Below are 22364 nucleotides of genomic sequence, written 5' to 3' on the forward strand. Positions count from 1 at the left end.
ACAGGTCGGAAAGGTCTATTCTCTTGTTTCTCTGCACTGGACACAGACAGCAGGATCCCATCTTTTGAACACGCACGACTGTACAGCCACCTTCGACTCCAACACCATCGTCAAGTTTGCTGACGACACAGCAGTGATAGGCCTGATCACGCACAATGATGAGAGGGCCCACCTGGAGGAAGTGAGGTCACCTCAGACAACTGAGGAAACTCAGATCCGACGGAGCTTCTACACATCCATGATCGAGAGCCTCCTGACTGGGAATATCACCACCTGACTGGGAATATCACCACCTGACTGGGAATATCACCACCTGACTGGGAATATCACCACCTGACTGGGAATATCACCACCTGACTGGCAATATCACCACCTGACTAGGAATATCACCACCTGGTACGGGAACAGCAGCTCTCAGGATCACAAGGCCCTAAAGAGAGTGGTGTGGTCAGCTGAACGTACCTTGGGGAGGGGGGGCACTCCCCCACCTGGAAGACATCTACTCCAGAAAATGCAAGACCAAGGCCAACAGGTTCCTGAGAGACCCCAGCCACCCAGGCAACGGACTGTTCTCTCTGCTACAGTCAGGGAAGAGATAACATACTCACATAGCGAGCCCCCCGGGTTATTTATTTATTTATTCATATCCATATATAATAATAATAATAATAATAATAATAATAGATCGGTTTTATATAGCGCTTTTCTAGGTACTCAAAGACGCTTTACATAAGAAAACACACAAAACAAACACTCAAACAAGAAAGGCAACATAACATGTACATAATCCATCCAGACCTTTAGCTATCCCATCTAGCGTAATCATATACTGTATAGAAATGGTATGTATAGTGTAATTTGTACATTTGTACAGTAATTTGTCAATTTACAATTTGGAAATCGTGTATTCAGGTTTATCTGTACTGAGCAACATTTTTCTGTACACTGTATATTGTGCATCCCAATTAAAATAAATATTGATCTCAGATGTTAACTCCTCGTTTCCCCACACATACTAGGAGCTTGCTCTGGACTGTTGGTGACACTATGGTAAATGGACTGCACTCACAGCACTTTTATCCAAACGGCCTCTCATTCACACATTCACACACCGATGGCGGCAGCTTCCATGCAAGGTGCTAGTCTTGCTCATTGGGAACAATTTGGGGTTCACTGTCTTGCCAAAGGACTCTTCAACATGTGGACAGGAGGAGCCGGGATTCGAACCACCGACCCTTCGATCACTGGACAACCCACAGCCGCAGCCGAGCTACGCTAAACAGACAACAATAGACAGGATGGGCGGACAAAACAGGACAGTGCAAATGACAGGACAGTGCAAAATGTAATGCAATGGGGTAACTACAATATGATCCTATATATGCAATGTAATCCTATATACGATACAATCAAAAGTCGTATACAGATTATAGATAGAATCAAAATATGGGACTGTGCAATTTCATTTTGCATCATATGCATATGTTCTTATGTTGGTCTATGTGTGTAACCTCTGTGTGTGTGTGTGTGTGTGTGTGTGTGTGTGTGTGTGTGTGTGTGGCTGTGAGTATTGTTTTAGAGGAAGATCTTACGACATTTCGTTATACTTGTATAATGACAATAAAGCTTTCAATTCAATTCAAAAGTATATAGATTGTAGTTTCTTCAGTGTAGGAAAGGTCTCCAGAAGTGCCTTCTTTCCAAAGTCACCCCTTCATCTAATCCACCAGGGTATGTGAGTGAAAAATGAGCCTCAGCTAAAAGGGCTGCTATTGGCTAATGAAGCTGAACTGGATGTTAGTACCCCCCCCCCCCCTACACACACACAGACCCCTGAATGAATGTGTCTGTGCAAGAGATTGTGCACATACACATGCCTGTGTAAGTGTGTGTGCGTGTATGTGTGTGTGCATGCGTGTATGTGAGTGTGTGTGTGTGTGTGTATATGTGTGCGCATGTGTGTATACGTGTGTATGTGTGTATATATAGGTATGTGTGTGTGTATGTGTGTGCGCATGCGTGTGTATGTGTGTGTGTGCATGCCTGTGCGTGTGTATGTGTTTGAGAGGACACATACATTATCCAGCCTCAAGAGACGGCCTGGCTGATCGTCCCACTGGTTTTCCTGGCTGACCCTCCCTACCTCACCTCACATCCTGTATTCTGACCAATCAGACACAAGCTGCATACACAAATATACATTATACTGTCCACCTGTCCATAAAGACTTATGAGCCTAATTTCTCTCCTTCCATTTCAATCAGCACTTGGTTCCATGAAAGAAAGAAAGAAAGAAAGAAAGAAAGAAAGAAAGAAAGAAAGAAAGAAAGAAAGAAAGAAAGAAAGAAAGAAAGAAAGAAAGAAAGAAAGAAAGAATGAATTTAAATGAAATGACACAGGACCTTAGAGGTTGTTTAATTGGCCACATGGCAATTATACACCAACACACAGAAGTGAGCGCCGGCAGGGAGCACAAACATGTGCATTTCAGGGGTCGTCGGTGGAATTTGTCCCCTGCGTTTCTCCCATCCAAGCTGTCCTCCTCCAGGGGAGCCAGGAGCAGTGGGCCGTCCTCCTCCAGGGGAGTCAGGAGCAGTGGGCCGTCCTCCTCCAGGAGCAGTGGGCCGTCCTCCTCCAGGGGAACCCGGAGCAGTGGGCCGTCCTCCTCCAGGGGAGCCAGGAGCAGTGGGCCGTCCTCCTCCAGGGGAGTCAGGAGCAGTGGGCCGTCCTCCTCCAGGGCAGCCAGGAGCAGTGGGAAGCCCTCATCAGTGGCGCCCGGGGACCTAGACCAAGTGCTCAGTCCAGGTCTTGGTCAGGGACCAGACAGAATAAGATCTGTTCTTCTGCATGTTTTTCGTATTGGGTTCTTGGGAGGAAACCCTTGTGAACATGGGGAGAACATGCAAATTCTGCACAGAAAGGCCCAGAAGATACTCCACCTGAGTACCTGACTACCCTGGGAGATACCCCACCTGAGTACCTGACTACCCTGGGAGATACCCCACCTGAGTACCTGACTACCCTGGCGGATACCCCACCTGAGTACCTGACTACCCTGGGAGATACCCCACCTGAGTACCTGACCACCCTGGGGAGATACCCCAGCTGAGTACCTAACTACCCTGGGAGATACCCCACCTGAGTACCTGACTACCCTGGGAGATACCCCAGCTGAGTACTTAACTACCCTGGGAGATACCCCACCTGAGTACCTGACTACCCTTGGAGATACCCCACCTGAGTACCTGACCACCCTAGGGAGATACCCCACCTGAGTACCTGACCACCCTGGGGAGATGACAGTGCTAAGAAGGAAAGAAAGAAAGAAAGAAAGAAAGAAAGAAAGAAAGAAAGAAAGAAAGAAAGAAAGAAAGAAAGAAAGAAAGAAAGAAAGAAAGAAACCAACTACATCTCCCAGGATGCCTGTGGAGTGTACGTGGTTGTGTGACTTTCACGTCGCTGCGTCAGGTCTTGGCGGGTATGAGGACGCTGGGAGGAAGGCTTTTGTTGCACGCGCTGGAAAAACGGGGCACGCGACCTTTAAATACATTTTTATAAACCTGATAGTTTAGTTACTGTGGTCATACAAGTATATCGATAATCGACAGCCAAAACATAGGCAGTTGTTGTCTGCTCATTAGATAAAGCTATCCCAGTAGAGTACATTCTTTCTAAAGGTAAGGTTTGCTGTTTCGCCGTATTGCTCTGTAATGGAGCGGTAAAGACATGTTAACTGATTTCATTCTTTTTAACAATAGGCCACGTGGTATTCATGCGTTTGCATATGTAATGTGATTTAGCTCGTTTTGTGTCCATCGACAGTGAACCGTGCAGTTTGTTACATGGTTGCATGTGTGTTTCTCGTGGTAACGTTGAACGCGGGGCTTTTAGCGCGAACCGCGGTGTTGGTACTGTGTGTTCAGAGCAACATGGAGGACGAGGCTCTGTCTTCAAGTGTTCAGAGAAAAAAAAATAGACGACCAGCATAGGAGAAATGGTCGCAACGTTGATCTTGACATTGTGTGTAGCCTAGGCCAGTCGTATCGTCGAGACTGTTTCAAGACCCCGCGGATGTAGATATTCACTTTTAGTTTGTCACGGGGCAAAATAATGGTCTCGATGCAACATTGTACCGTGTTAGACCACGTTCTGCCCAACAACGAACCGCTGCACATCTGCCAGTTTTCTAGGTTATAGTCATCAATCAAATCAAAGTAGTCGGAGTCGACATACGCCGCAGATTCATAAGGATAGGTTAAGTAGGTTATAACAATAATACATTTCGACATTTAGTTATTAGAATTAAAATCATTGTTTGATTCCGGGTGCAGATCAACAGAATAATTCGACGTTTCCGTGTCTTTGTGATTCTGTCTGATATACGGATGGTGTGTTTGCAGGCTGACGTGATGATGTTGGAATGCTGCCATTGTTTTTATGCCCGATCTGTGTTTCCATGTTAGTATTTGATCAGTGTGATTCAGCTATTCGATTTGACTGCATGCTTTAAGATTTGTTTAGATTCCAGCTGCACTCGTTTTGAATTGATTCAAGTTATTGTGGATTTTCATCCTACAGTGAATGAGGGTTTTATTGTTGCTGAAAATGATGTGCAGTTAGTTGCTTTTAGTTCACAATAATTTCTTGGTCGTGTAGACATACTTTATCAGCAGGCAGCTTGCATGTTGCCTTCTCTGAGCGTGGGTCTTCATGGTAGCCATGTCCTGTTTTAAACCAACATGAACTAGCTGTCCACTGTTCTATGACATAAACCTGTATATTGGTTCCAATTCCCTCTCATACCAGTTCTGACCCCGCCTCCCCCGAAATGCCTAACCCCACCCTCTCTCACCCTGTTTAGAACGCCTGGCGTTACCAAGGAACCGGAAGGTTCCGCTGCCCCCAGCTGAGTATGAACGAGCCTACAGAGCCCTCTGCCGCAGGTGTTACCACTTTCTTACCTGCTAAACCGTTGTTCTTTAATCCACTGTTTCTCTCCTTATCTGTTTGTATTGGGCGAATGGTGTGCACAGAAGAAGGCCGTTTTTTTTTTTTTGTTTCGTTGGCGTTTAGGTTCCCATACTTCTGCTTGTTTTGTTGGTGTTTTTTTCTTGAACCTGTTTGTTTACTGTGCCGTCTTCATCACACTGGCGAGGGTCTCTCTCAGCCCAGGAGAACGGGCAAACAGTGGCGCTGGTCCAGAACCACAGAGCCAAAACCACAAGTCCGTCAATCACTGGACTGAAGATCTTGACGGGGGTCATTTGACGGGTTTAAGCAATGCCCATGTAAACAAAGGGTTTGAATAGTTGGATGGGGTTTACTAGTACTGGTCTAGAGCAATTTGAATTGAGGAACAGGACGGTGAGTGCTAATCTTGCTGTTTGCACTTCCTCCTCCGTCCACTAGAGGCGCCCAAGGAAGAGGCCAAGCTGGCGACGGCAGGGAAGAAGCAGGCCAAGAAGAAGGAGGAGGAGGTGGTGGAGGTGGAGGAGGAGGAGGAGGAGGAGTATGTGGTGGAGAAGGTTCTGGACCGCAGGCTGGTGAAGGGCCGGGTGGAGTTCCTGCTCAAGTGGAAAGGCTTCTCCGAGTGAGTATCCATAGTGACGATAACGTTAACTTAAAACGACAACAACAACAACGTGAACACGCTTGACTGACTTCCAGAGAACTTCACACTGAGGAGCAGTGTGATATGACGCTAGTGAATTGAGCCATGCTGAGCTTAGAGCTGTAATAATTACACATTTTGCTATACAATTAATTGTCTCAGAAATAATCACAATTAACAATATAAGTGTCAAAATCAATAAATAATTGTAATAAACAAAATATGATTTTTAGCAATTTTTTTATGTTAAAAACATACAGGGAAACTACAATAAGCCTGTTCTTGCTATTGATGTGTTTTTTAACACTTCAACAAAGGCCAATAATTTGAGTGAGAGAGAGAGATGGCTATAACCTGAGCAGAGAGGAAGGATGAGTCCCAGCTCCCAGGCCAGAGCCTCCAGTTTGGTTTAGTTACTTGCTAGCTACACTAGCGCTACGTCTAGAAGCTAACGTACACAACAGTCACTGTCTGCAACCGCAACTCTTATGAAAAGCTACACTGCTCCGTCTAAACGCTTAAAAAACATTTATTTATTGATTTATTTATTTTGTGAGGAGGGGGTGATTATGCTGTGTTCCATTTGGCTCATGAAGAAGTGATTCACAAGATACTACTCGCAGTTTTAACTGGAACGCCCCTCACAACTTGTTTTTCGTGAACTCGTACCACTCGCCCCTACCCCCAGTTAGCTCTGGAAGTCGTGAACAAGATGGAAGCTTCCTGTGTAACTAAGTGAGACTTAAATAATACTGTTTTATTAGCATTTCTTACTCATTAAATCAGTCGTACACAGTATTCCCTGTTATCTGAGGTCACAACTCTTGTTTGTGCAAAATAGTGCGTTATCTACTGGTTTGGCAAAAAAGCCAGCTCACGTCCATCTGTGTTCCGAGCTGTTGTTGTTGTTGTCTACTGTAACACGGTTACCTTGTGGGTGAGGTGGGACAGACAGAACTATGTCACCCACAAGGTAACCGGGTTACAGTAGACAACTTCCCAACAACACTTCCCAGACAAATGGAACGCAGCATTGCAGTTAAACAAAATAACCACGATCACCAGGGTGAGAATTAAATGACGGGCATGGCCATCAATGCCCCTCACTCTGGCCATGAAGCCCCCAAAATAATTGTATCCCCTGCAGCCACTATGGATTTTGTGCCCCTGCTACTGTCAAAATCTCGAGGTTGCTTTAAAAACATCAGTGGTTTCCTGTTGTTTTCTTGATATTCCCGAAATGAATTCAGTTGAGGTTACATCAATTCATTTCAGAATATCAAGAAAACGTTATACCGGTAGCCTGCTAGTGGCTTTGATGCGATATGAAGCTGGCACGTGCAAACAGCTGCAAGGACTACTGCTACGTTGAGGTTCGATGAGAGCGCAAGCAAACCCCGTCTGAATTGACTATATCGATAGCTAATGCACGGTTAAAAATGCCTTAGCTGAATATCCATTGCCCAACTATTCTTCTTTTTCAACAAAATAATTTCCAGAGCAGAGAAAGTTTCTCTTTGTGCCGGGTGATGGCTAACATAATGGCTATTTTAGCTAGCTAACCCCTTGGCTCTACTTCGTCCATCAGCGTCAACTGTCAGTGTCTGTCAAAAAAGAAATGAACCACGGCGATTCTCTATCTTGGGGCGCAGGCATCAAACGCAACACAACGGCTGCAGTGGTGCCGCTGTCATTAATTACAATGGATTAATTTCTAGGCCTGCCCCCAACTATAAGATTTTCCTGCTCGACTAGAAGTCCTCATTTCAAGCGACTAGTCGTCTAGTCGTTCCTTTATTATTATGATTATTATTATACTACATACAACCTTACCATACACACGGAGCGAGCGGCAGCAGCCGCCTCAGCAAAGCGGTAGATTAATTCTCAATGTGTCGGCATTCGGCAACACAGCAAGGAGACTGAACAACATTTTATTACTCATTTATTTAAACACAGTCATATAGCACAACAAACTGTAACACGGAAAACAAAAGTAGCCCACACACATTTCATTTTTCACAATAGCCGAGCGATCAGTGAAGAAATAAAAAATAAAGGGGAGCTACATGAGAACTAAATTTTCTGAGGTCAGAATGCAAACGAAAATGTAGCTGGCCTATTATAGGCTATACGCACATTTCTTAATAAGAGGCCGAACGAATGAGAACGACGAAAAGAATTAGGCCTACGTTGGCTTCTCGCCAGGCCCGGCCTGTGCATTTCTGCCGCTCTAGGCAAAAAGCAATTATGCCGCTCTCTGCAACGTAGGCCTACCATACCGACAACAACACAAAGGCCAATATAAAGCGAAAACCAGCAACAATACACAAACACCAATATGCTATACATATGCCTTATAGGTGCTCGGTGTCAACAATATTAGCTTCAGTATGCATGACGCAATATGCGGGATCCATACAAATAACACCAACGTCTGCATAATAAATATAACCTGGTTACAAATTATTTACAGCACATCTATTTTCCAAATAATAAAATTTCAGCTCCTCAAGCTAAATACCAGTGCACCTCTCCTATGTGCGTAAAAAAAACACATACGCACACACACGAAATGTGCGCATTTGCGCAAGCACATTATATCAGCAGATTCTCCAACTAAATAATGGGCAATTCCATGTAAATGTCAACCTCATCATGAAAAAATAAAGTTATACTATACATAACAAAATCACTTTAAAATATATCATCAAGGTCTATATTTTGGTGTACTGAATTCATCTGATCAGATCATTTAAGAAATTGCATATTTCCACCCATTACAACAAGTATCAGAGTAATTAAAAAATAACATTTTCAGTTAACCTAATTGTATGAGTTGTTAAAAGGGCATAAGGGCCTATTTTTTCACTCACACGGGTTCCACAGCCTCTCATGTGGAGATAAGGGGCTTGTAATGCAATATGTATAATATTGGGTCATTTGAGTTCATGCCTTTAACGGTTGAGCCATGTCAAGATGACGCGCTTTTACAGGACAGCCAATGTCACGTTTGAATGTTTTTCAGCAAAAGTCGTTATAAAAAATACATCTTACATGCAATATTGCCCAAACTTTCTGTGCAAAGCTAACTTTCACTGATGTCATATATGCATCATATAGTTGTTCTAATCTCTTTCTAAATGTGTATTTTCCGCATTACAGATGTGACCGTTATGGACGTGACATAAACCCCAACATTGCTGAGCGCAGCTTTCCCGTTAGAATCACAAATAACCAAATTGCCAGTCCCGTTATAGCTTATTACACATTCTGGCTGGCATGCAGTCTCGACATCAGTTAAGTAAATTGTTATGATTTATTTCAAGTGAATGTCAAATTTGAGATCATTGTCTATCATGAAGCATTTATAAGAAGAAATTACATTTAAGAATTCCCACCGCGATGTCCATGAAGCATTTAGAGAAGCTCCCGTTTACCAAAATGTAGGCTACGATTAATGGCTACGGTTATAAGGTCCATTGCATTGTTAAAACCAGGCCAGGTCCAGCCTGGCTTATGTGCGTGGCTGGCTTGTTTCTGTTCAGGACTGGTCGAATGGAACGGAAGCTAGTCACGCTACTGAAATAGCTGTGAATTGAAATGACATGAAATAATGTCTGATAAATTAAGATAGGTCTTGTCGCCTGGACACATCAGTTCCAATGCTTCCAATGCTAATCCAGCACAATAAGAGCAGGATAGCCAATTAGCTCATGAAATCGCAACAACTAGCAGCAGCTTCCATAACATTAATGGTAGCGGTCAGTAGGGCTGTCGCGGTGAAGAAATTTCCCCAGCGATACAAAAGGGTGGCTTTCAAAGGGTGGCTTTTTATGCTGTATTATTGCGCTATTTTTTTTGCTTCCCCCCTGTGCTTTATAAATGAGATTTTTATAGTGTGTGTACTGTAGCCTACCTCTTATTTGTTTCAATACATTTTTATCAAACGAAAACATCGGCTACATTATATAAATACGTAGCAATATCAGTCAATCGGAATTTTATTACAGGAATGCAATGGTGCCCTATAACACAAACGGGCAATACACAGAATACAAATTTAATAATAAAGCAAAATAAATAGGCTAAAAAATAGGAAAATCCGAACCATTTAGCCTGTAATTAAACAATAGCCTAACAATAATACAATGAAAGACTTCTCTAAAGCACAACTTAACTTGTATGGTAGAGTGTAGGCCTACAGTACATGAGAAGGCACTGGCTATACTGAGGGGTTTTCATGTCCTTGTTACACTGAAGGAACACCAACATATTTACTTTGTGTGGTTTCAGCGAGGATCGGAGTGGGGTAACAATGTTACCGGCAGCACTAAAAACTCTGAAGATGTGCTCGTTGCACAAATGCACATATACTTGCGTGCGACTTTAGAGAGCAGGGGAAATCTAGCTTTGTTTTCGCGCCACCAGGCGAGGGGGATCCCCGTTGGGGTTGATGGGCTCCTCCTGCAGGTAATGTGTGAGTTCTGTGTCTGTTCAAGCACTCTTGGGAATGCACTCGGAGGTGCGCGTGACTTTAGCATGTCTCCAAGTGTACATTTATGGGCCCGAGCCCGATTAAAGCCCGACATTTTCTTTCTAAATTGGCTATTTATAAGTAGCTCATTCATTCCGAGTTGTTTAGATGACAGAACTACGCTACGTGATAGATCTTCTTACATACAGCCTTCCTCTCGCAATGGACTCGCAAAGTGTAGTAGGCCTACCTGCCGGTGCCATAGGCTACAGAAGGCATGCGAAAACCCTTACATTTCAAATAGTAGGCTAACCTTTGATTCACTGGTGATAAAAATCATATTTGACAAAAGGAATTAACAATCAGACCTCTGAAAGACGTTATGAACCTAAATCTGTTCAGAATTATTACGCATGGAATCATAAATACCTCAACATGGATTGGAAGCGAAATTGCGTCTATTGAGCAAAAAACAATATGCATGTCCCATTTATTTTGTCACTTATCTACACAGCCTACTGACAAGTGTTAGGCCTGATTGTAAATACATGCTTCGGAAATTGATTTACAAATGGAAATAAATGCTTTGGAAATTGATTAACAAATTTAGAATATCTGTCTGAACTCCGTGTAATGCTGAAGACACGGCCTGTCGGAATGGTGTGTTTGTTTAGGGTAGGCTAAGTGAGAAAAAAGTAAGTCCATACCTGATATTTATTTGACAGCTCTAATGGGAAAAGCCTCATGAAACATAAGAACAAAATGAAAAATCGTTAGTTACTGCGGTTGATGCGGTTGTCTGAGGAGTAGCGCATTTTTTTCAAACTGACATTTAGAGTTACTTTAGGTGTCAATAAAAGTGCTGTGATAGTTTGATTGTTGATTTCCCAAAGTGTTTCTATGTGCATTTCAGATGCGTCACATCCATAACGGCATAACGTCACATCCATAACGCTGTTTATTCCTCATACAATTCTAAATAAATTATTAAATATTTTAAATCCTGCTATTTTCATGTTCAGCCAAGACTCCTTCATCATGTGGATATCAACATTTCTGCATTAGACTTAAAAGTTCACAGTTTTTTTAAAAAGTGTAGTGTCCAGAAAACGACTGTCTTTTTTTTTGTCACATCCATAACGCATGCCTTTTAGTCATTTCTTTTAGATTTAAAAATATTTTTGAATTTTTATTTTTTTACCATCTGTTCTCCCCATTGTGTGGTCTGAGAATATGCATTACAAATGTAAATGTTCTAAAAACTTAGTTTTACTGAGACATTTTGGTTGTCATTTTGAGTGCGGATGTCACATCCATAACGCTGGAATTGCCCTAATACCAGTGTAAATCTCAGTCCTATACCACTTTATCATGTACGTAAAACACACACGCATGAATGCGCGCATTTGCATTCTCACATTCTCCGCTCACATTCTCTGCGCTACGATCGTTGTTGGTGCCGAGAATATTGTCGTCGTCATTCGTCAGCAACAATCCGATCGTAGCGCAGAGAATGTGAGCCGGAGAATAGCCAGTCTGCGCGCTGGCCTGTGCGCATGCGTGCTGGAGCAAGTGGGGAAAGGCGTGTAAAGATCATATTACAGAGGCTAAAGACCCTGTATTTGAAAACCACTACAATGCCTCGCGTTGAGGAATCTCAACTGTCGATTCATCCAATCTGATTGATGAAAACAACCGTTTAGCGGCCGAAAATAGATTTTGAGAAACTGCATTCTCGGTGCCCCGATCACCGTCATTACATGGATATACTGGCTCGCGCTGGATTTTAAATTTCTTCTACAGGCCTCCGAACTACACCAAAGTGATCTCGGTGAGTCAAACTTCTTATAATATGTCGTAAATAAGGTCCAGGTTGTCAAAAACGAGCATTGCCCTTTAAGGGGAGACACCCCAGGTGAATAGAAAAAACAAAAATCCTTAATAGGTATCACCATCAAACTCCCCCAGTTTGTAAGGTACATTAAGGAGCATCTTTTTTGTATTACAAGTTTTCTGAAATCTTATGGATTGATATGCAAATTAGGCATTATATGCGCTAAATATGCGCGAATTTGCATAATTTCGGGACATCAATTTTTTTAATTGGTTCAAGCCAGATTCAAAATTCTTTTCATTTTGTTCACATATCCCTATTCAAAACTTTGGCCAAGGGGGATTTTTGATATCTCTTTTCTTCACTTCAGAAATCAGAAAATACTGTCAACAGTCATAAAAAGACCAATTTTCGGCATGTTTTAGGGATAAACTGTTATATAAATCAGGCTATGAATGAAATTTAAAAAATCCCCCTTGGCCAAACCCTTCAGAATATGGATTGGAACAAAACTGGAAAGTTAGGTGTATGTAGGTGCTACTCAAGTGGTGGTTTTGATGTCCCAAAGATGAGAAATAACTCATTTTGAGAAAACGGGCTTTGAAAATGTATATTGTAAAAAACCATACATTTGCATTGTAAACCAATATTTACAAACACAATATCCAATCACATCATTAGTAACAACATTACACAACATCTGAAAACACATAGAAACTGAAAACTGAATAACACAGCATGTTGTGGATTCAAAATAGTCCAGGAGTAGACATTTTGTATAGAGAAGCAAGACCTGTTTTGTTGGAAGCCCACTCACCACGTCAAGGTACAGCCCACGAGTGGGGTGTTAGTAAGACGAGACTAGAGACGAGACAATGTTAGTAGGGAAGAGAACATTCCCTTTTAGAAAGCTTGTATTATTTTGTTAAACAGATCATGGACAAAGATAGACACATTTGACGAGGACATGCATGAGAAAACAGATTATCTAACTTTTTGTGTTTTTTTTAAGCGTTTTACATGGAGAAAACATGAATGAATGAACATGAAGAGTAAGCTGATTCATAAATACACAGGACAAGATGTGGTAAACAATGCAGGGTAAACACCAATAGAAGCTAAATATAGATTGCCAAACAAACAAGTGATATAACCATCGTCAAAAGCAACACCATAGGAGACATCAAGCTACGCCGTCATAGGTCTACAGAGTCACTCCTCAGATGGCACCACACTAGCTATCCACAAAACTGTTCTAGGCAGCTGGTCTGTAGAACCCACTCAGCTGCAGTCCACAAAACTGTCCTAAAACCACAATATGTTCCTGGTGCGCATGGGGTTGTCATCAGTGAAGCAGACTACCCCATATTGCCATATTGCTTCATGTTGTCCACTGAACGCTGGTTATTGAGAATTATTGTAATAATTCTCAATAACTGTAATAATTTTGTAACATTTTGCATTTAATGGCAGTCAGCTTACCTACCTCTGGGTCCACATCTGCATATGCCTGCCTAATCTGCTCTCTGCTTCTGTGCAAGGACTCCAGACCTCTCTCTATTTCAGCAACTGAAATTAAAACAGTTTATTTGGTCAGTTTATGGATGCATGTAGAAATGCCACAGGTAGAGAGAGGGAGACTACTGTGCATATGTATAGGCTTCTGATATTGGCTAGAGAGAGAGAGAGAGGGAACACGTTTCAATAGCCTACATGTCACCCTCTTGTCATGTTTCTGATACGTTTTCAGATGAAGCCCTGGGATCCAACACTTTACTAATCTTTTGGAGAGCTGCATACCCCAACCCTAACTCGTGCGCTAAGAGGACCATCCTCACATTGACATCAAATGCAACATCATTCCTAGTTGTATCATGAAGCCGAGTCGATGTGTAGACACTTTTGCGATAGCAATTTCTCACAAAGACTGCACTCTTAAGAGCAAAGTACTACAGAACCCACTATTCTGAGGATCTATGTTAATTTTAAGACCAGTCCCTGCACAATTAGGACAAATCAACCCAGTAATCAGCTCATTCAAACGCGCCGCATCTCTCTGCTGCTCACTGGACATGCTAACGCTAGCCTCATCTCCCTGCTGCTCACTGGACATGCTAGCACCGGCTAATGACAACTTGCGGGAATAGGCACTTTATATCTCATAAATGTAAACCTTTCCATTTAGTTTCTCTTGTTTTCTGTTCAACCTTGCGGGCAAACACTTGTCGTTGTTGCTTATTACGTTTAGAACGCTTTACAGACGGCATTGTTTGGATTAGATATAAGGAAGTGGAAACGTGTCACATGACGCGCTGAACCAATCACGTTCTCAGAAATCAACAACAGCCAATGAGATTTCACGCTTAGCATCAATTCCGCCTTTGTATTTCCACGATTGGTTGCTGATACAAATGAAACTATCAGGTTTGGTTGCGATAACATCGCGCTCGAGAGCCAGATCTTTCAAATGATACCTTGGATGACCGGATCCAAATAACGCCTGCGGTTTGGCTCGCTTCGAAAGAATGCTAACTTTTGGTGATTTTAGGAAGAATCTATAGACGCAAACAGACTAAATGAAGTAAAATAAACATCTAAATGCGTATTTTTGATGTTTTAATTCCACTAGTATGAAAGAAGACATGTTATGGAAGCAAACTAGCACAAAATCTCAAATTTGACCAGGGCGTTGAAAAACGATGTTTTCACCTACCGTGTCTCCCCTTAAGTGCATGGAGGATTTTGCTAGTCGGTTCTAGTTGCTAGACTATATTGGGTCTCCCCCCAAACCCGTGCCATTCCAGAGCCGCGCCAGGCTATTGTCACAATTCAATTCAATTGTTTGGAACGTTGGATACATTCGATAGCTTATAATCAGTCATATTGTCCTGTAAATACTACTTTAAATATGTGTTAATACCATTGAAATAGCCAAATGCCTTTAATCGTTTATATGGATGCGTTAATCCGGCCATTCCAACCTTGAGTTCATATCAAATGGACGTTGGATAGTCCTGTCAATTGCTTATTCCTTCAACCTGCAGCATTGTGTAGCCTACTTCATGCTGAAACTACATTGACTGTAATAACTAGGTCAATTTAACGAGTTAATTAGATTAACTATGCAAAATGAACGCGTTAATAAAAATGTACGCAAACTTATTGCTTTCATCGATTTCGTCCAGCTGTAGGTGGCACAGTTGCCACGTCATGCCGGTTTTAACGTTATTGAAGCGACAAACTTAATTTAGTCCTGAATGACCCCGTAGGCTACGTCACGCAAAAGCATCTTTGCCTTCCAACAAACTCGAGGAGGCGGATAATCACTTTGCTTAACCCTCTAAACGGAAAGTTTATTTTTTTTAAACTCCCAGATCTGACAGTAAATAAGAGCGTGGTCGTTTGCATACCATCGAAGCAGTTTTATCCTAACTTATCTCAATGCTAAACATGTCATCAGCCCCAGTAGCAAAGGCCTGAACTATTTTTAACAAGGATATAGAGATTTGAGATGGTACGGTGAGATTTGGATTTCGGACGGAGCAGAGTTGATGCTAGGTTTTGGTGATATCACCTATGCAGAAGGCACGAACGCCTCACAAACTCCAGATTGAAATTCATCAGGACAAAATAATGGAGTCTACTGCATATGTAAAGCAGGGTGAGTAAGTTAGTTGCATCCATTCTTAGAAAATAAGCCTGTGAGAATGATCTGTTAACTACTAGCTACGGGCTAATCAAGCACCTAATGTTACTATCTTCGTAGCTTTTTGTGTCGGTGCTGCTGTAAACTGAGGTGTGGATTATCGTGCAGCTTGTTTTCTATAACATTATGGTACAGCAGCCTGCAGGCTGGTTTTCTGTATGTTTTTAAGAACCATTTTCTTCAAACTAATATCTAATCTATGAATACAATGTGGGACAAACGTTGTTTGTGGGACATCAGAGGCGTGGTCTTAAGAAATCAAGCAACCTTATTGGGTATTATTCTCTGTGTGATTGACAGTTTGGAAAGGTCTATTGAAATATCTTAATTTGGGGGCTTTTGCCAGAAAAAATGGATATAACATCAATTTGCGATTAATCGCGATTAATTAAATACAGATCATGTTTTATGATAATTTGGCAGCCCTAGTAATAACACAATGTGCCTTTGTATAATGCAATGTGCCACTTTGTTTTCTATTGTAAGAGTCGAGAATATTTGAAGGAATAGAGAGATTAATCCCAATTCTGCAATTGTCGAAATTAAATTAGATTGCTTGGCACATTGGATACATTGGATAGTTTGTAATCGGTCATACTGTCCAGTAAATACCACTTAAAATGTGTTAATGCCATTGAGATAGCCAAAGGCCTTTCATAGTTTATAGAGAGCTGTGTGTTAATGCGATTCAAATAGCTGAATGTCTTTAATAGTTTATAGAGAGCGTTAATACCTTTAATCCTTTACAGGGATGCGTTAATCCGGCCAATCAAACATTGAGTTCATATCAAAGGAACGTTGGATAGTCCTGTAAAATGCTTATTCCTTCAACGTGCAGCATTGAGCAGCCTACACATCTGTAAAGTTATAAGAACGAACCCCGCAGTTTCCCTTGGTGGTTATTTCTGCAATGCACACCCTCAACTATTACACTACTTCTGTCTGTCCAACATTTTGTTGGTTTGCTGCTGAGTCACAAAGGTTTTGCTCACAAAATTATAATCACAATTCTTTCCTGTAGGCCTATTTCCGTGTCCCATTGTAAAAAAAATAAAAACATAAAATAAAGTAAGCAATTATAATAATCTCATTTGACTTTAGAACATATTTTGGGGTTCCGAGTCAGAACAGGCTATTTGGTTTTCATAAACATGATGGAAATAAGACTCCCTTGCCAGAGGCCAGTGGCTAAACAAATTATTATTCTGTTTTACTTATAAGTACTAATAATTGTTTATAGTGTGCTTATCAATCTGTTTAAATAGCATTATTAGATCTTAGATATTTCTTATCTGTGAAAGCCCCTGATATTTTCCATTTTATGGAAGGGCATTGCTGTGAGTCGTTGCGAGTAAGCTATATGGTGATAGGCTCCTATCTAATGGGGGGACTTAGGGATCTGTTTTGACATTTTTCTTTTCATTTTCATTTCAAACCTTTATTCATACTCGTGAAACACTGAGGTTTCCCTCATTTACAGTGATGACGAGTTAACAGAGACAATTCAACAAAACAAATGCAATGTATAATAATAATAATAATAATATAAAACAGTTAAAGGTTGAAGTACATAGGTTTAGAGCCATGGACTTAACTGTGACTGAAGGAAGGACGTCTAGCTTTAGAGTCTGGTATTCCAAGTATGAGGAGCATCATGGAAAAAAGCAGCCCTTCCAAGTTCAGAATGCACTCGAGGAACCTTGAGAACAAGCCGATCATATGATTGGGTCTGGTAGGTGCCTAGGCTCCAGTTCAACAGAGAGTCTGTTTGCTCCCAATGAGCAGGTTAGCACCTTGCGTGGCAGCTACCGCCATTGATGTGTGAATGTGTGTGTGTCTATGGGTGAATGAGAGGCCATTGTAAAGCGCTTTGAGTGCTGCTAAGGTGGAAAAGCGCTATATAAGTGCAGTCCATTTACCATTACCATTTACAGTGAAAATTTGAATTGGAAAATAATTTTGACTGTGCAGTCACCACAACACACATGTACAGGCTATTTCGTTCTAATAAAAAGATAAAATCCTTTAATAGCTGGCCTTTTGTTAAAAATTGTTTGATTTCAATGATTTTAAACAAATAAACAGGTCTCATTTCAATTTTCTGTAAAATCAGTCATGTCAAAAACATGGTTTTGCTGTGGAGCGGCTTTGAGCCTAAACCGCTATAGTGCCACAATAGCATTTCCTGTGAACTTGCTCCATATGATTCAACCAAGATTGCATGATTTATGACAACATTATGGAGGCCTCATTTGATACAAAAGGTGATTAAAGCAGGTTATGTTTTTCATGTCATTCATGTTTCTTATTTATTGGGTATAGAGAACACTTGTATCTTATTTGGATGGTAAAAATTCAGTAGACCATTCAGTTAAAGAGATCACTGAGCTACCGTTTTAAAGTCAAGTTATTTATTCCTAAACTCCAAATCCTCGTATTTTACTCAATGGTCTTTTTGCCTTGGCATGTGGCCTTTGTGCGAGAGAGAGTGACACCGAAGGCCAAATGGCCTTGCCCCTAAAATGATGAAATTCCTACCCTGGCGATCATGTTTAGATGTTTAGTAGTCTTGCATAGCCAGACCTATCTCCACACTTTTTACGCTGTGCTAGAATTACTGATTGGGCAGTAATAAATATATGACAAGGCTTATCTCCAAAACGTATATCTGTTGAGTCAGACTAGCTGTTTAGTTCGAGTTTGATCATCCTGTCTTACGATACAAAGACAACACATGCATACATACATGCATGCATGCATGCATACATACATACATACATACATACATGATTATGCATGATTAACACCAAAACAAAGTATAACTTCTGAAATTATTGATTATTAAAAAACCCATCCATTGTGAGAATCACACATGAGATCAAGTTCATTGTGTGTGTGTGTCCGTGTCCGTCCTTCTGTCCGTCCGTCCCTCAGTGAGGACAACACCTGGGAGCCCCAGGACAACCTGGACTGTCCGGACCTGATCGCGGAGTTCATGCAGAACTACAAGGCCGTCCAGGACACCAAGAAGAAGGAGAGCGGCAGCAAGAGGAAGGCCAGCAGCGAGCCGGACACTGAGGGGGACGAGAGCCGCTCCAAGAAGAAGAAAGACGAGGTGAGAAAGACTGACGCCTAGAGAGAGACACAAAGACGCCATCACTTCACTATCGCTTCGTATCTATCAGATTTCATTTCACTGCCCCTGGATGCACACAAAATGTATTTGTTCTCTGCTTTTCCTTTTGGATGGTACCAAGCATTTACACATGGGATACATGAGTCACTTTCTCACCAGGAAGCCCCCGGTACTTTTCACCCTGGGACTAGTCCCTAGAACTACTTGGTCCCTAGAACTACCTGGGCCCTAGAACTACCTGATCCCTAGAACTACCTGGGCCCTAGAACTACCTGGGCCCTAGAACTACCTGATCCCTAGAACTACCTGGGCCCTAGAACTACCTGGGCCCTAGAACTACCTGGCCCCTAGAACTACCTGGTCCCTAGAACTACCTGGCCCCTAGAACTACCTGGCCCCTAGAACTACCTGGCCCCTAGAACTACCTGGTCCCTAGAACTACCTGGGCCCTAGAACTACCTGGGCCCTAGAACTACCTGGTCCCTAGAACTACCTGGTCCCTAGAACTACCTGGTCCCTAGAACTACCTGGTCCCTAGAACTACCTGGTCCCTAGAACTACCTGGTCCCTAGAACTACCTGATCCCTAGAACTACCTGATCCCTAGGGCTACCTGGTCCCTAGGGCTACCTGGTCCCTAGGGCTACCTGGTCCCTAGAACTACCTGGTCCCTAGAACTACCTGGTCCCTAGAACTACCTGGTCCCTAGAACTACCTGGGCCCTAGGGCTACCTGGTCCCTAGAACTACATGGGCCCTAGAACTACCTGGTCCCTAGAACTACCTGATCCCTAGAACTACCTGGGCCCTAGAGCTACCTGATCCCTAGGGCAACCTGGTCCCTAGAACTACCTTGTCCCTAGGGCTACCTGGTCCCTAGAATTACCAGGTCCCTAGAACTACCTGGTCCCTAGAACTACCTGGCCCCTAGAACTACCTGGTCCCTAGGGCTACCTGGTCCCTAGGACCAAGGTTATTATAGTTAACAAAAACTAAACAAAAAAAATGCAAACAAGGTGTGAAAAAACATTTTGGTTAACTGAAATAAAAATAAAAACTAGACTTTACAAAAAAATGAACATAACTAAAACTGTATTGGGTGTTTACAAAATAAACTAAAATTATAGAGAAAATGTCTGGGCTCTGCCCCTACGCAGAAGTAACCTGACGTGCGCCAGATGGTTTTTTTCACACGGAGTGAAACAACGTGAGTTCGCGAGATCGAGATAGTCTCACGAGGCTAGCACAGAAGAAAAAAAATTACAACTAATAAAAACTAAACTAAAACTAAGATTTTCAAAAACTAAACTAGCAAACTTGCTTTAAAAACTAATTAAAACTAAACTCAAATTGAAAACAAAAAGTTAAAACGATATGAAAATAAAAACTAATGAAAAAATGAAAACTTGTAACCTTGCCTAGGGCTATACCCGGTGTAGATCACTATCACACAGCGGAGTAAAGCTCCTTGCATGCCAAAACATACTTTTGTGACATCCGATATGTATTAGGGCATAACTCTGGCGTTATTTGGAGTAGAATATTATTGGTATTGTTGGAAAGCTAACATGATGACAGGTGATATAGAAATCTCCAAATGTGTTTTTGGTCAAAGTGACTGATTCTGTGAGAGCAGGTCACATATTTTACAATTTAGTTATTTTATTTGATGAATGTGGACGCTGATGAAATGAATGTAGAGTTCAAGGATTCTTTCATTGTTAGGCCTACATTCAATTTACAAGTAGCCATATGGGAGCCGTCTATAGTTGTGTTAAACCCCCCCCCCTCCTCCTCCCCCCAGGGTGAGAAGGCCAGAGGCTTCGGGAGGGGCCTTCAACCGGAACGCATCATCGGAGCAACAGACTCAAGCGGGGAGCTGATGTTCCTCATGAAATGGTGAACTTAGATTTCTCTATATCTTGTACAGATTTTTTGTATAGTTTGTGTTCTTTTTGAAAATATGTATTTAGTCCTGATTGTGCCATTTTGTGTCATTTACTGCTGTAACAGCAATTTTTGACCGCAGAAATCTTTGTAGCGTGCAGCAGGTCTGCTGAACCAGGATCAGTTCCCGCCACTGTTAGTGAAATGTTGAAGAGGCTCAACTGATCCTAGATCAGCACTCCTACTCTGGGACGCTGATCCAACGTGGGCCCTGACCATGACTCCCTTTAACCTGATCCTCTCCTGCGTCCAGACCTCAGCCCTTAACCTTCTGTCCTCTCCCTCCCTTCTCTCTCCCTTCCTTCTCTCTCCCTCTCTCCCTTCTCTCTCTCTCTCCCTTCCTTCTCTCTCTTCTCTCTCTCCCCTCTCTCTCTCCCTTCTCTCTCTCCCCCTTCTCTCTCTCCTCTCTCTCCTTTCTCTCTCTCTCTCCCTTCTCTCTTTCCCTTCTCCCTCTTCCCTTCTCTCTCCCTCTCTCTCTCTCCCTTCTCTCCCTCTCTCCGTTCCGTTCCTCTACCACAGGAAGAACTCTGACGAGGCAGATCTGGTTCCTGCCAAGGAGGCCAATGTCAAATGTCCCCAGGTAGTGATCTCCTTCTACGAGGAGCGACTGACATGGCACTCCTACCCCACCGAGGAGGAGGAGAAGAAAGAGGAGGAGAAGAAAGACAAGTTGGCCTAGCCCGGAGGAATTTCCACAGGTCCCCGGCCCGCGGTCGAGGACAAGGGGAGGGAGAGAGGAAGCTTGTTTGTTTCAATATCTACTTTCAGTATCTTTCTGCAGACCCGGACAGTTGAAACTTGATAAACCTTGATAAGGGAGGTGTGCGGAGGGAAGGCGCGTTGGGTGAAGGTCGGGTGGCGGGATGGGGTGGTGGGGGGGGGGGGCGGGGAGGGGGGGGGGCGGTCGTTAAATAGACATCTGGTGGTGCATTGATGCAGACCCTTCTCGTTTCATGTACTTGTTCACCATTGTCAGACCTCCCTGAGGAGAGGAGGCTTGGTATTAAATAATTTCACTTTCAACAAACAACTCTTGACAAACTGTAAATACATTGGATGTAGGTTTATTGTCGGGTGGGGGGGAGGGGGAAGGGGGGGAGGGAGGGGGCTATGAAGATGAGGCCTATAGGTTTGTTTATGCTGTATGTTTTGTTTTTTTGTTTTTTTTATCCGAACATTTTCCTGATATGTGTAATCATGTAGGCTGTTATTAAAGGGGCACCGTCACGCTTGTTTCAGTTGGTGTGATTTGGATTAAATTAAATTCTGTGTGAGGGGGCAGGTGGTGGGGGTGGTTTACCCCGGCTACTCTCAGCCTAGTACCAGGCTTGGGCTGTGTTCGGTCCAGGCTGCTTGACCCCCCCCCCCCCTCCCCAGTGTCCCCCTGTCGTCACGGCCAGGTCCATTCTTCTTAGCAGCTCGTTGACGGGTTTAAAACCACGATGCTCGCTGCCTCGGTCTGCACCATTCGACATGTGACTCCACCTGTTGCCGACCCCTCCTCTCTCTCTCTCTCCAGACGCGCCGTTTAACCTGACGCCAGGTGAAATAACACAGACCACTTGAGTCTCTTAAAGGGGTACACACGCGCGGGCTCATAGAGGCAAAACCCAACGCCCCTCACTCTCCCAGAGATACCGGCGTTTCACATCCAC

General features: G+C 42.7%; 1 protein-coding gene across 1 annotated transcript; it reads left to right on the plus strand.

Annotated features, from left to right (window-relative positions):
* The first annotated feature begins 3495 nt into the window (after positions 1-3495).
* cbx1a (chromobox homolog 1a (HP1 beta homolog Drosophila)) lies at positions 3496-21551 on the plus strand. Its single transcript, XM_084449282.1, has 6 exons — positions 3496-3677; positions 4862-4943; positions 5410-5590; positions 18563-18743; positions 20567-20661; positions 21229-21551. Exons 2-6 carry the CDS (start codon positions 4913-4915, stop codon positions 21386-21388), a joined length of 648 nt encoding a protein of 215 aa, XP_084305408.1. The 5' UTR covers positions 3496-3677; positions 4862-4912; the 3' UTR covers positions 21389-21551.
* Positions 21552-22364: the final 813 nt, after the last annotated feature.

This window comes from Borostomias antarcticus (genome assembly GCF_949987555.1).
Source record: "Borostomias antarcticus genome assembly, chromosome: 14".
NCBI classification, from domain to species: domain Eukaryota; kingdom Metazoa; phylum Chordata; class Actinopteri; order Stomiiformes; family Stomiidae; genus Borostomias; species Borostomias antarcticus.